The sequence below is a fragment of the Lemur catta genome, chromosome 1 (genome assembly GCF_020740605.2).
Source record: "Lemur catta isolate mLemCat1 chromosome 1, mLemCat1.pri, whole genome shotgun sequence".
In the NCBI taxonomy this organism is placed as follows: domain Eukaryota; kingdom Metazoa; phylum Chordata; class Mammalia; order Primates; family Lemuridae; genus Lemur; species Lemur catta.
Window position 1 is genome coordinate 250,335,092 of NC_059128.1, and position 13,443 is coordinate 250,348,534.

The 13,443-nt window shown below is 33.3% G+C and overlaps 1 protein-coding gene across 3 annotated transcripts in view; it reads right to left on the reverse strand.

Annotated features, from left to right (window-relative positions):
• CADM2 (cell adhesion molecule 2) overlaps positions 1-13,443 on the reverse strand; it is a 1,015,461-nt gene that overhangs the window by 80,266 nt on the left and 921,752 nt on the right. For all 3 annotated transcript variants that reach the window (XM_045557726.1, XM_045557716.1, XM_045557707.1), the window contains one exon: positions 7,025-7,203. In XM_045557726.1, coding sequence (XP_045413682.1) covers positions 7,025-7,203 — 179 coding nt within the window. The remainder of the gene's footprint in view (positions 1-7,024; positions 7,204-13,443) is intronic.

Genomic DNA, 13,443 nt, shown 5'->3' on the forward strand with positions numbered 1-13,443 from the left:
ACTGCAACTGAGAGAAAAGATTGTATATAAATAGTGCAGGAAAAGATTTTTTAAACGGTAAAAATCTTTAGTGATAGACTCATTCTCACTTTCAGGCAGGGATGAGAGTTTTTCCCCTGGGTACCTTTTAGTCAGTGTTGCATCTAGGCACATAGAAACGTTTACTTAACAAAGGTATTTCTCAACAAAATTTTTACTCTGAAAGCTGAAACCTTCATTTGTCCACTTCATGCTCATCTTAAAACAAAGAAATATAATTAAGCTTTAACTCTGTGTTGAGTGTGCCCACAAACATACACCTTTTCAAATGTTTTATAATGAAAACAGTGCTCCTGTCTCCACTATTTTATGCCTTTCCATTTCTCTGCAGAGTTCAACAGTATATTCATCCAGTCAGAGGTACACCTCTCCTGCAGGCATCAGAGCTCTCCCTGCTTATTCATGTCCAGAATGATATGTTTTATCTCAGCGATTAAAGAAGGTACTGTTTTAAGAATCGTCCAACTAGTTACTGCCTGGAAACTCTCAACCAGAGATGAGAACAGCAACCATAGGGTTCTTCCATTAGCACACTGTTTGTTGCTCCATATGGATATCTTTTCTATCCTTTTCTTCCTACACTGTATATTTTACATCTACGCTTCTAAGAAAGCTGCTCCAAAGGAAAAATGCTCGTTATGAGTGCACAGAATTAATTTACCAACTGGTAGGTCTGTTTCCATGTGAGGGAACAGATTTTAGCTGAATTCCTTTTTAATGTTTGCTAGGCTGTGCATCTGTCTATAATCCAGGCTTCCCTGTCTGACTCCTCACCCACTCGTACGAGCTCCAAGATGCACTCTCTTAGTTCCATCGTGACCTGTAAATATCACCTTGCCTAACAGTACAACTAAGCAAAAAAACCATGTAGCCTCTCAATGCTTCTAAATGTTTTATTGCTGGATAATTTAAAAATAAATGCACGTCACAAGAGGCCGCCAACCTTTTAGTCTAGCTACACATATACTATGAAGCACAGAAGTACACTTTTCATTTTATTGTGATGGAAGTCCTCATTAGCTTCCAAATCATGACATAAACACATAAAAGATATATCCCTGTAATACCAGGGATATATGTATTATAATCATATGTGCTTAGTTCAACAGTAAGAGAAATCTGAAAACAAATTTAGGGTATTACTTTATGATATTCCTAATCTATTTCATAATTATTTCCGCATTCACCCATATATATATGTGATTTTGCCAAATTTAGGGTCAAATACTAATAACCCTAAAGCAACTCAATTTATATTTTGTGCATTTGTTAAATATTGGAAAGAGATGATGTATGGATTGGAAATGTCTGTTAAAGTGAAAGAGAGGATGCCCCCCATGACACAATTTTCCTCGCTCCTGGTAAGCAAGTCACCTGAAACAGAGAATCAGCATCCAGGATGGAAAGTGAACCTGCATTTACCTAGAGTTTCTGAAAGACATATGTGTCTAAATGAGTGACAAAGCTTGGAAGCTTGGATTGATGCAGCAGTAATATCTGTGTATACAACTTTGTGTCTCTGAGTATTTTTGACATTTATTGCTAACAATAAAAGCTGAATGAAATGAAAATAGCAGTCTTATTGATTCTTAAAAGCTGGAAAGGCACATTTAATAGCTTAATACCTTTTACTAGACCAAAACACATAGACATTTCAAAGAGTAATATTCTCGTACTATTAAGATTTTTCCAAAATCCAAAACACTGTTTTTACAATGAATCCTACTGACTAACAATATATATAAAAATGTGATGGATCCTATTCTATATATGTGTTACTTCAGAAGTAACTTATCCTGGAAAAAAACCAAAAAAAAAGCAGTATCACATTTTTCATCAGTATTTATTACAATAGACACATGAAAAAAATAAGCAAAACAAATCAGAATTTTCAAGAGATATTTTAAAGATGACCAAGTCAGCAACTGTGATAAACTGATTGGCAGTACAGAAATATGAGCAAATCTTGATTCTATTTTACTGTATACTATTGTAATACTAATCACTGAGAATTATACTTGCCTTATATGGTTGTAGAGATAAAATTTGATAGAAGAGCAAAATGTGTACACATAAAGAAAAGTAAATATTTGGAAAGCTGCATAGAGGGCAAATTCATTTAAAATGAAAATAGCAAGAGCTAAAATGAAAAAGTGATAAATTATTATGAAAGCTTATTCTTATAAGAAGAAAAATAATGAAGAAATGAAACGTGTTAGAGCAGTGGTAGACTCACAAAAGGGTTACTATGGTAACAGGAAGAGTAAATTTGAAGAGGGAGGAGGAATATTGTAAAAAAATTCTTGAATAGTGCATCTTAACTCTCTTATGACTATAGGACAACCTGGGCTCTCCACTGAAGCACTACTTTGACTCCCTGTTACCCTGAGTGCAGTCAGGATCTGTCATCAATAGTGCAGCTACTGGTAAAAGGAGAAATGAATTACTCATTTTTTCAGCTTGTTTTACTTTATTTCTTCCCAACTCCTGGGGAGGGTTCTGAGGCTAGAGGCGATACTAAAGAGTTCTAGCATATCTGTCCATTTTATTTTATATTTTGACTAGTGGTTATTAATTTCTCTTACATGAATTTAAAGGAAGATAAAAAAAATGTTGGGAAAGTTGAGAAAGAAGTAGTTTAGGATTTGGGAGGGATGTTGCGATTTGTCTTTTTCACTCTCCATAGATATTATTTCTCACAATTTTCCAGGTCCTGTACATTTCTGAACACTTTCCAGAAAGCATATTTTTAATCAGTTGATTACAAACAAATATAACAACTTGAATTGCTTACAACTACAAAATAAGATTAGCGTAAGGTCATTGGTAAGTCCCTACAGCCATTCTTTATATGATAAATAGGTATCTGCTGCTCTCTGCAGTGGATGGAGGCAGATCTGAGTAGTTTTTGCTTGGGGAGAAGATATCTTACCTAAATCCTCTAACTTGATATTGAGTTAGAAAAACAAGATTATAATTTTTGTCCTGTTTTATATATTATTAACTTGCTATATTGTGGAATTTTTAAGATGTTCCCTATCTCTCAGTAGGAATTTAGAATTTTCTTGTTCTTCATTAGAAATAACCTAATTTATATTCTGAGTACATTAAGGGAAGTTTATGGGCAATAAATTGCATACAATGCATGGGTAAATTTCTTACCAGAGCATTGGAGTTGAACTGCCCTTGGTATAATAAGGCTACTAGTAATAAAATAATAATAATACTCTAATTTATTGTACATCTATGTAACTTACACCTTGCTACTTCCACCTAAGGAGGCATGTCATTTATTTGTGAACAATCCAGGAGTGTTGTGATACTATTTTTAAAAATTCCATGCCAGGGATGGTGGCACACACCTGTAATCCCAGCACTCTGAGAGGCTGAGGCCGGAAGATCACTTAAGGCCAGATGTTCGAGACTGGCCTGAGCAACATAGCAAGACCCCATCTCTACAAAAAAATTAAAAAAATTATTCAATGTGTTGGTGCATGCCTGTAGTCCCAGCCACCCTGGAGGCTAAAAAGGGAGGATATCCTGAGCCCAGGAGTTCGAGGTTATGATGAGTTATGATTGGGCTACTGTACTCCAGGATTCCAGGCTGGGCAATAGAGCAAGAGAGTGAGACCCTGTTCCCCACCCCTCACCCCCAAAAAACAATCCAGACACTTGGTCTACACTTTCACAGACTGTGAACATCTACATCATTGTATGACCATTTCCCTATAGCTCTTCTATTTCTGTATTATAATTGTTTGCAGGCTTAATTTATGTTCCATATTAAACTATGATCTTCTTGAATGCTATTCGTCTTTGCTCTTACAGTGCCTTTGCACTCAGTTGGTAGGTACTAAATATCTATTTGGTGAGTGAATAATTTTTTCTCTTGCTCTGAGTTCTCCAAATGGTAAAAACAGCAATGAATCAAAATATTTCAAAGCTTTTATGCCTATGCATGTAATCTGCCATTCTAAAGAAATAAATACCATGATAATGATAACAAGGAGACATTTCAACATTTTTATAAAGAAGCAAAAATGTAAGAAACTACTGTGCTGCTCACAGGAATTAATTAGTATAACTATGGATACTAATTTAACAGATTAATTTTTAACAGATTAATTTTTCCATTGCAGAGTTGTTAATGAAAAGTGCTTCTTTCTCTTCTAATGGAACCTCTACAATGCAAATGTTTCATAAGTATAATGTTTTTATCCTGCAGGTATTTGTGTGCTGACTTTTATTAGGCCTTTCATTGAGAGTAAATTTCAGGCTGGCAGTTTAAAATTACCATCTGTAAGTCCTGATGCTGAAGTTTTCAAAGGTGTAATTAGGAAGAGGGGGACCTCCAGTGTCCATGGCACAAAATGTCAATGCTTTTAACAATTAAATGTGATAACATTTAAATAATGCACTTCCATTGACACCCAAACAATAAAATGTAACTATTAGGATGGCATCTAGATAGTAGATGATTTCACAGGAAAGTGCTCCGACCTCCATCAAGTTAAGAATCAATAGAATCCAGGCAACTGTGGTAGAGTCAAAGACACGGGTCTCAGCTCATGAGAAACCCTTCTGTGCTGGAGCTATATTAAATTATCACAGCTAATGTAAAATCAACCTTGGTGTAAAAGATAAAAGGGTAAAGTTCTTACAAATGATCACTTATCACTCCATTCTGAAATGCATGCAGCATTCATTATAGATCGAAATGCCACTCAAATTTCATCATTTAGTCGAGTTTTGAAACAGCCAAACCATTAACAGAAGAGAGTAGCTTTTTATATTTATACAACCAGTGACTAATGAAATATTACATCCAGTGTGCAAAGGGGGAAAAAACTTTATTTTGTAATGAACCCAATTGGAGCCCTTTTAAAACACAGTGTAATACGGTTTCACTGTTTCATCGAGCCTCTCATTACTCGTGTCAATAATCCTAGGTAAACTACTGTTGAACTTCACAGTGTTTATCGAGCAGCATGAATAGCATTAATCTATGGGGTGCTTTTGATGAATTGGAGTTCAAAAAGCAAAACCAAAAATGACTTCCTACAAAGTGCTTCAAGAAGTATTTATTAGAAATATGTCAACTGCCAACTACAGGAAGGTAGCTTGGCTATTTAGGTAATCATGCTGTTGGCTAGCTTGTAAACACTGGGAAAACATATGAATTTTCCCTACTTGAATTACTTTAAAAAATGATATACTTTCATCTAACTATATATTTCTTCTGTGACTTCCCTTCTAATTCTCTATATTTTTATGTCATATTGCTTTTGACACAATATTACACACTATACAACATGTCCTCAGGTTCTCAGAAACTGTTAGGTGAAAGAACTTAGAATATTAAAGATAACTCAGATAGACTATACTTTACTTACATGACTGCATGATCTAAACATCCAGGCAATATGAACTGAAATCTACTCTTGGATCCTCCTCTAAGGATCTAACTTCTCCTCTTGACATACCCAGTGGTGTTGCATTCCCTGTGGCAGTAAGGCTGGTAGGGTTGTCTACAGGGGTTTACTACATTTAATTCCAATTGGTCAGTCTAATTTGATTAGGCTAATATTTCCCAAAGTTGAATTTTGCATAATCCATGAGGTGATAAAAATTAAACTCTTAGCTCTACTATTTTCAAAATGTTTCATGTGGACAGTCCATTTACTGTGAGCCTTGGTTTGCCTACTATAGCAAAGTGGTATTAAGACTTGAGAGATCTTATACACTAAAGCGATTTGAAAATAGGAAAACAGCATATTGATTTAATATATTACTTTTTGCTCAGTTTTGGCCTGCATAGTAACAAAATAAATACCTGGGAAAAATATCACTAATCAGATTATATTTTCTAAAATTAAATCTCTTTACAAAAAATTAGACTTCACCCCTGACAAATCTTTTCTGGAAAGGTATGGAACTAATCCGTGCTTCTTACAGTATTCTATAATTGAATTCATGGGGAAAATATCAAATAAACATGCTCTCTCCATGTTTCCAAAGCTCCAATGGATTTGCTAAATACAGCATTGTGTTTTCTACATACTCATTTAGTATACTGTAATATTATGTAGAGTACAATACTAGTCTCAGAAAAGTTTTTCTTGGTGAAATAGATGAGGAAATTGTTATGTTCTCTAATGGTTCTTTCTCTTGGATAGTCACAGTGCACCCACGCATATAAAATAAACTCTGAGAAGTACTGCAATAAAGAACCCTGCCTAATTTTATTTATTGCAGTATATATCAATCTTATAAAAGGTCATCTCCATCTGACAATATGTTAAAGCTACCTTATGAACCTCAAATTGTGGCTTTTGGCGATTGGGAAAAAAAGAGATTCTATTCACCCTTGGTTGCTGGTCTTTCTTTCTGCCATTTTATTATATTTACTCACATTGTAAAGTAAGTACAGTCCAGAAAAAATGTCTGTAGAAATTTTAAATTGTAATTCATAAGAAGTTAATGCAGTTATCATTAATACTGTATACCTCTGTTAGATCCCAATGGCATACTGTCATTCTTTCTGAAATCAGTTGTAGCAACTACAAAGCATATTTTTATGATAATACAATCAAAATTAGCTTCAGGGAAATATAATTTTCCTGATTCTTGATTATAATTTAAAGCATTTATTTGTAAAATTGAAAGACAATCATTAATATAATTCACTGGTCACCACTAAAATCTAATAAAATCATTTATAATAAAGAAAACTTTTGAAAAACATAATTTTTATTTTTAGTGCATGTTATAATTTTATTTTATCACTCTGACTGGCATATATTAATTTTAAATCTTGGAGATACTTACGAAAAGTCCTTCAGAAAGAAAAAGAAAACCTGTTTAATTTTGTTTATTATTCTAAAGAATTTGATACAATTAAATAGTTTTGCATCCTTTTACATATAATGTTATATAAATAGGTTATTCATTCTTTTACATATAATGTTTTCAAAAAGGTACTTACCATGTACAATGAGAACATACTCTGCACTGCTTTGGCCAATGGTGTTTGTCGCTTCACATCGATATGTACCATTATCCGTTTTGTTCAGGAAAAGAATGTTTAGCTCCCTACCACTCACAACCATTCGGTCAGGATCTGGTAATTCTCCGCCATCCTTTGTCCACAAAACAGGTTCTGGCCTATTGGATTCAAGCATGAATATAAACAGGAAAAATAAGAGATGTTACATATTTGAGAATTAAGTAAATGAAGCAACTTAAAATATTAATATTTAACACCTATTTTGTGCATAACCATATGCTAACTCCTTTAAGATACCAAAAGAACCATTATGCACTCACTCAAAAGAATTAAAAATATGACAAATATAATTTAATTTTATTCAACTTAATTAAATAGATATGCATTAAGGAACTATTAATAATTTGTTGAGTCATTGTAGCAGTTACTGCTGGTGCCCTGACCAGGTCCTGTGGCCCCGACCCTGCTACTAATGGCTCACACCTCACATTGGAGGACAGTCCTTGGGCTACTGGAACAAGATTTCTCCAGAGGTACCTGGAATTATGTCTTTGCTCTTGGAGCCACCCTGTGGCACAGCTTTGCCTGAAACCACCTGAAGCTTCTCCCTTTTATCTCGCCTGTTTCTCTCATACTCTTCAAGGGTTTTCTTTAGAGTGTTGCTTTAATAAAACTCTTGAAAAGAATCTCCATCTCAAAATATGCTTTCAAGAAAGAAAAGATAAATGAAGCATAAGTTCTTCTCTACAAAAATTTCAATCTTTGATAATTATTAATGATAGGAATGGTTGTTAATACCTACAACCACATGCTGATAATACTAGTTATCTTAGGTGATTTACATATATTTTCTATAATCCTCTAAAGAACATTTTGATAAATATTATTTTTTAACATATCAACTGCCATGTGAGTTGTATTTAACTCATGCTAGTTTTGAGCCTGGAGCCCCATGAAGCAAAACCTGGGCAAAACCCTGCAGCTGGTTCATGAAAATCTTACTTGTTGATGTGGTAACAATACGGTTACAATTAATATTAACAAATTAAAAAGGTGGATTAAATGACTAGAAGTCAATAAATTTTGGTTTTCATTAAATTTTTCATTAAATTAGAAAGGATTATTTTGTTTTCGAAGTTTTTATTCTATTTTCATAATAAAACACCATGGCCCCAAGGAAAAATTTTTTTTTTCTCATACGGCAGTCAGTGTGTTAATTTACTGCATGTAAAAACATAGATCAGAGAAGACTCAAACCCTGGTCCAACTCCATAGCTGAAGCTTTGTCCCTTACCTCCTGCTTTCTAACATGATGAATACTTTCCTAGACTTTTACATACAAATTTTCTAATTGAAGCATGATTTTATCACACAGAATTATTTTCTCAAAAGCTTAATTATTTGTTCAATTTGATAGATATGCTGAATTTATGTTCTATTATTGTGAATACAACTAAAACTTAGATCTTGATAAAGTCTATGGTTATGGCATCATTTCTAAGAGGAAAAACATATTTTTCTGACAAAATTTTGTAAAAGACATAAAAATTATGAAAAATTAATAACAAATATTGGAAAGAATATCAATAGAAGCAGATTGGCACTGTGATGAAGGAATCTCTCATCAAGTGTTTAAGTACTAAAAACACTTGGAGAGTGTGATATTGTGAAATAATGAGAAATATATATTTTCTCTCTGCCTTCAGTTCTTGACGTAGAGCTCCTGATACCTTTACAGATAGGGGTACTAGGAGGATTTTTTTTTTTTTTGCTATTATTTGGTCTTTGATCCCATTTCTTTACACAGAGCTCCTAGGACAATTGTACAGTCACATGTTACTAAACTATAAGGATACGTTCTGAGAAATGTATTGTTAGATGATTTTGTCATTGTGTGAACATCACAAAGTATATTTAGACAAATCAATATGGCATAGTGGCATAGTCTCCTACACACCTAGGCCATATAGTATAGCCTACGGACTAGCCTATCCTATATGTGGGCCATCGTTGACCAAAATGTTGTTACATGGTGCATGACTGTGATTTCCTGAGTGATAGGAATGTCTGACACAGAGGTTTTAAGTCTCTTGGAATTTCCTGGGTGACAGCAACATCTCCTGTTCTCATGAGATACTCCTATGAGGTGTCCTAATGAGAAGCTGTTGGTGGCACCTGGATGGAGGCACACCAGGAGAAGGTATGGCAGCTCCGCAGCTCTTCCTACGTACTTTGTTCTATCCAACTCTTCATCTGGCTCTTCATGAGTATCCTTTGTAATATCCTTTATAATAAATGTACAAACATAAGTCAACTGTTTCCATGTGTTCTGTGAGCCATCCTAGCAAATTAATCAAACCCAAGGAGGGAGTCACAGGAACCCTGGTTTGTAGTCAGAATTATAGGTGAGTGGCAAGTGATGTGGGGGGTAGTCTTATGGGACTGAGCTGTCAACCTGTGGGATTTGATACTATCTCCATAGTGTTAGCATTGGATTAAATTATCAGACACTCAGCTGGTGTCACATGGAGAACTGATTGTTGGTGGGGAAAAATACCCACATACATTTATGTGATAAGAGATGACATATTATAGTAAGTGTGTGAGTAGTGAGAAGTAAATGGTTTGATTTTTCTTATGTCTTCAGAGAGAGAAATCAGATGGAGGGAAATTTTATCAGAATTGTACCCATAAAATTTCTAAAAGAATGTTATATGATAACAAAGTAAGAAACCAGGTATACAAAAAATATTGGTAAAATATAATAATTTATATCATTCAATTATATAGACAACTCACTGTCTTAGTCTCTTTAATAAAAGCCAGACCCTTAATACTTAACTTGCTGCATATATCCTATATACACTAACCATTGTTTGAATTTACTAATTCTTGTTTTAAAACAGCCTGGATAATCTTGTACCATGTACACCCTAAACATCCCTTCAAGAGGCAAAAAAAAAAAAAAAGTAAAATAAAACTATGGCTCCTAGCATAAGTGAAATAGTAAAAGTTTTGTCCTTTTACAAAGTCATATAAGGCCAATATTAGCATAATAGTTATATTAAAGAGAATTTGAATTTTAGAACATTCATCTTTATACTACTGCTCAAGGGAAATTTAGCATATTAAGAAACAATGTTTTCTTGATGTATAATTTGGAATTTTTAAACACACAGATATAATTATATGCAGGTATCTATGCATTTCCATACACTCAAAATTATTCCCCCCAGTCTAAACTGTCATGATTTTTCCCTACTTGTGTTCATAAGCTTTTAGTCACATCTTAAAGCATATGGCTCTGTGAATATGTAATTAAATTCAGATATGTATTTTAAATTGTTGATATAGAAAAATGAAGACTAGATAAATTATTCAAATTGCCAGTTTGTATTTAAAACCATTTTTGCAAAAAAAATAAATAAGTAAATAGAAAACCTTCCCTGTAGAAAATAATAAAAAAACACCTGCAGAATTGGTTAACAGGAGGAGGACGTAGTGTTAAAAGTCTCTGCTGACACAGAACTGAATCCTTCAAGGATTCTTGATCCTACTCTGTGTGGTAATCTTCAAGGTGGCAAAAGAGTTAGCATCCTAAGATGCAATTTTAATGAAACGCAGGTTAAAGTTTATGCATAGATTAAAAATAGCCTACACATATTCCCAATTAGTATTTAAAATGTTCAAGCTTTTTAATATCACCATAAAAATATTAAGTGGTTTAGCAAGTCTTGATACAATTTGTGTTTCATCTTAATAAAGAGAGCCCCTAGGCTTTCTCTAATTGGAACCCAGAAATGATTGAGTTTCTTGCTGCAAATGAATAACAATCTTCCCTGCTGTTCAGGCATCCAAAGATCATTTTAAAAGTGATTCCAGTCTACAGTTTCTATGTGATAGGATGAAAAAGAGGAAGACGTAGACACCAGGAGTAACAGGACAGTGAAAACAGTATCAGAGGTGAGATGATAATATTGTGAAGCTCTATGGTGAGAACATTAAAAAAATCAATCCAGAAAGTTCCCCGTTTAATAGCACAAATAATTAAAAGTTGCAAATCTTTTGTATGAGATGAAATTTGATTTCGTTTGTGTCTATGAAATCTATAGGACTATAAGGATGTTTATTTTTCTGTGCACCTAAAGACATTTTTGCAAAAGTTTCTTCCTAGAGCTATAGAAAACAAAAAGAAAATAAAAATAAAGAGAAACCAAATATGCTTATGCCTTTATTTTCATATAAGTTAAGGTATTGGTGAAGTTGTTTTTAATCTTAACAGATTTTTTTTTAATGGTGGTTAACTCAGTGTTTTGTTTTGTACATATCTAATAAGAGGTTCTCCAGTGTGTTTTACAGCTCCTTATTTATAAATTAACGTTGAAAGGAATTGCCACAACTCTCTAGGATCACCAGTTTATTTAATCTCTTGACCCAGATACAAACTCAATTACCAATTGTCACTGAAACTCTTTAGTTTGTCTTTGGGGAATTTATTCTGCGAGGATATGCCACAGCAACAGTCCCTCTAAGCTTTTCAATGTATGTGGGATGATTCACTACTTAGGTATTGATGAGAATAGAACTTTTCTTTGCCTTCATAGCTTTCATCATCTCTTTCAAATTCATGCTGGAGAAGAATACAGAATAGGCAGTTCAGTTATGGAAAAGTGAGATAGATAATGTAGGTCTCCTAGGAAAAGAATTTTCCTGGTATTCTTGCAGAAGTAAACAGGAGTAAAACACTATACAGAATTTGGAACACTCTCCAGTACTTCTTCTTTTCCCAAATGGTGATATCTCTTTTGGATCCTGTACTGTCTTTTCCTTCATAAGAACAGGATATGTTGGGCTCTAACACTAAAATTTATCTTATAAAAATTAAACTTATTTTCCTAGATGAAAGAGAAAAATGTCACTGTAATAGCATTCAAATAAAAATCTTGTTCTGGTTCAAAGGAAAAAGAATGAAATTTGGAAATATTTGTATCTTATATTTCCTTTAATTTAAGACAAATCAGGAATTTATAGTTAGTGACTTTGTGCCTTATGTACCATGTAACTACATGAAGGTGCCCCTACTGGCTTTATTTTAGTTTAAAATCCCACAGGTGAGCGGTAAATGTCATTGAAGTTTTAATACCAGGGAGATTAAAAAAAAAAAAAAACTAATCCTTTTCTATTTCCTGTGATATTTTCACTGGAAAATTAAAGAAAGTGGTGTGAGTTACATAAACATCTTGATCTTTTTCTGCTTTAAGCAAAGACTTTTAAATCAAGAAATTATACTGAGGAGTCTGTGGATAAAACTCTGAGTGCTTATGTTACATTTTTAGAGAAATAGAGGAACAGAAATTAAATGTAAATTAATTGCCAAATGGGTTTTAAATTGGGGTTAAAGTAGAAAATTTTAAGTTTATTCAGGGAAGAAGGATCACGAGGGAACTCTAGCCTAGGCATTTCCTCATTTGGGAGACTGAGACTGAATTTTTAAACCAAAACCCAAAACATACTAAATAATCAAGGAAGAAGAAAAAAAAGAGAAGAGGAGAAAGATTAGAAGCTGAGGTTGCTTGGTAGTTTTTAAAATTTTGCAATATAAATACAAAGGAAATTCTAGGAATAGAGAGGTGTTCTTAAAATTGTGAAACCGATTCAAAATAAAATTTTTAATGACCTGCTGGAAGCTAAGAATATAGTTGTTACACAGGAAGAAAGACAAAATGATTACTTGTGGGACTATTTGTTGATTGATTGATTCAAATTTAAAAATACATATAGTGTTTTGTTTTATTGAGGATCAAATGAGATGTTTTTGAACAGTCTATAAATAATATTCTACATATATGCAAAGTCATATAAATATTGTTCTAGGTCCTTGGATTATACATGAAGCTGTGGTTGTATTCCCAAATTTCATTGTTGTGCAATTTAATTGTAACGAAATTTGTTTTCCTTTTATTCTTGATATTGATTTCATACATTTTATGAGAGCAATTCTTAAACCATCAAATAAATTTTAGTATCAGCCAACTTAATCGGATTTATTCTGTGAGGGCATGCCATAGCAACAGTCCCTCTAATCCTTACAATGCATATGGGACCATTCACTCAATTAGGCTCATTTTAAGACATAATCAATGAAACATTTATATGTCTGATAGTCTTTATAGATATATGCTCAAGGGCACCTAAAACTTCAGAAACATTTATAGTATAGTACTCTTCAACGAGTCTCACTAGGTTTAATTAGCAGAAAATGTTCTATTCTTATACTCACATCTTAGGACAGATAAAAGATCAATAAACTTTCTTTTTTGTTAGCCAAAATGTGCCTATATGTTCTTGGCTAGGTACTTGATACATTTATGTAATTATCAAAAAATTATCTATAAATA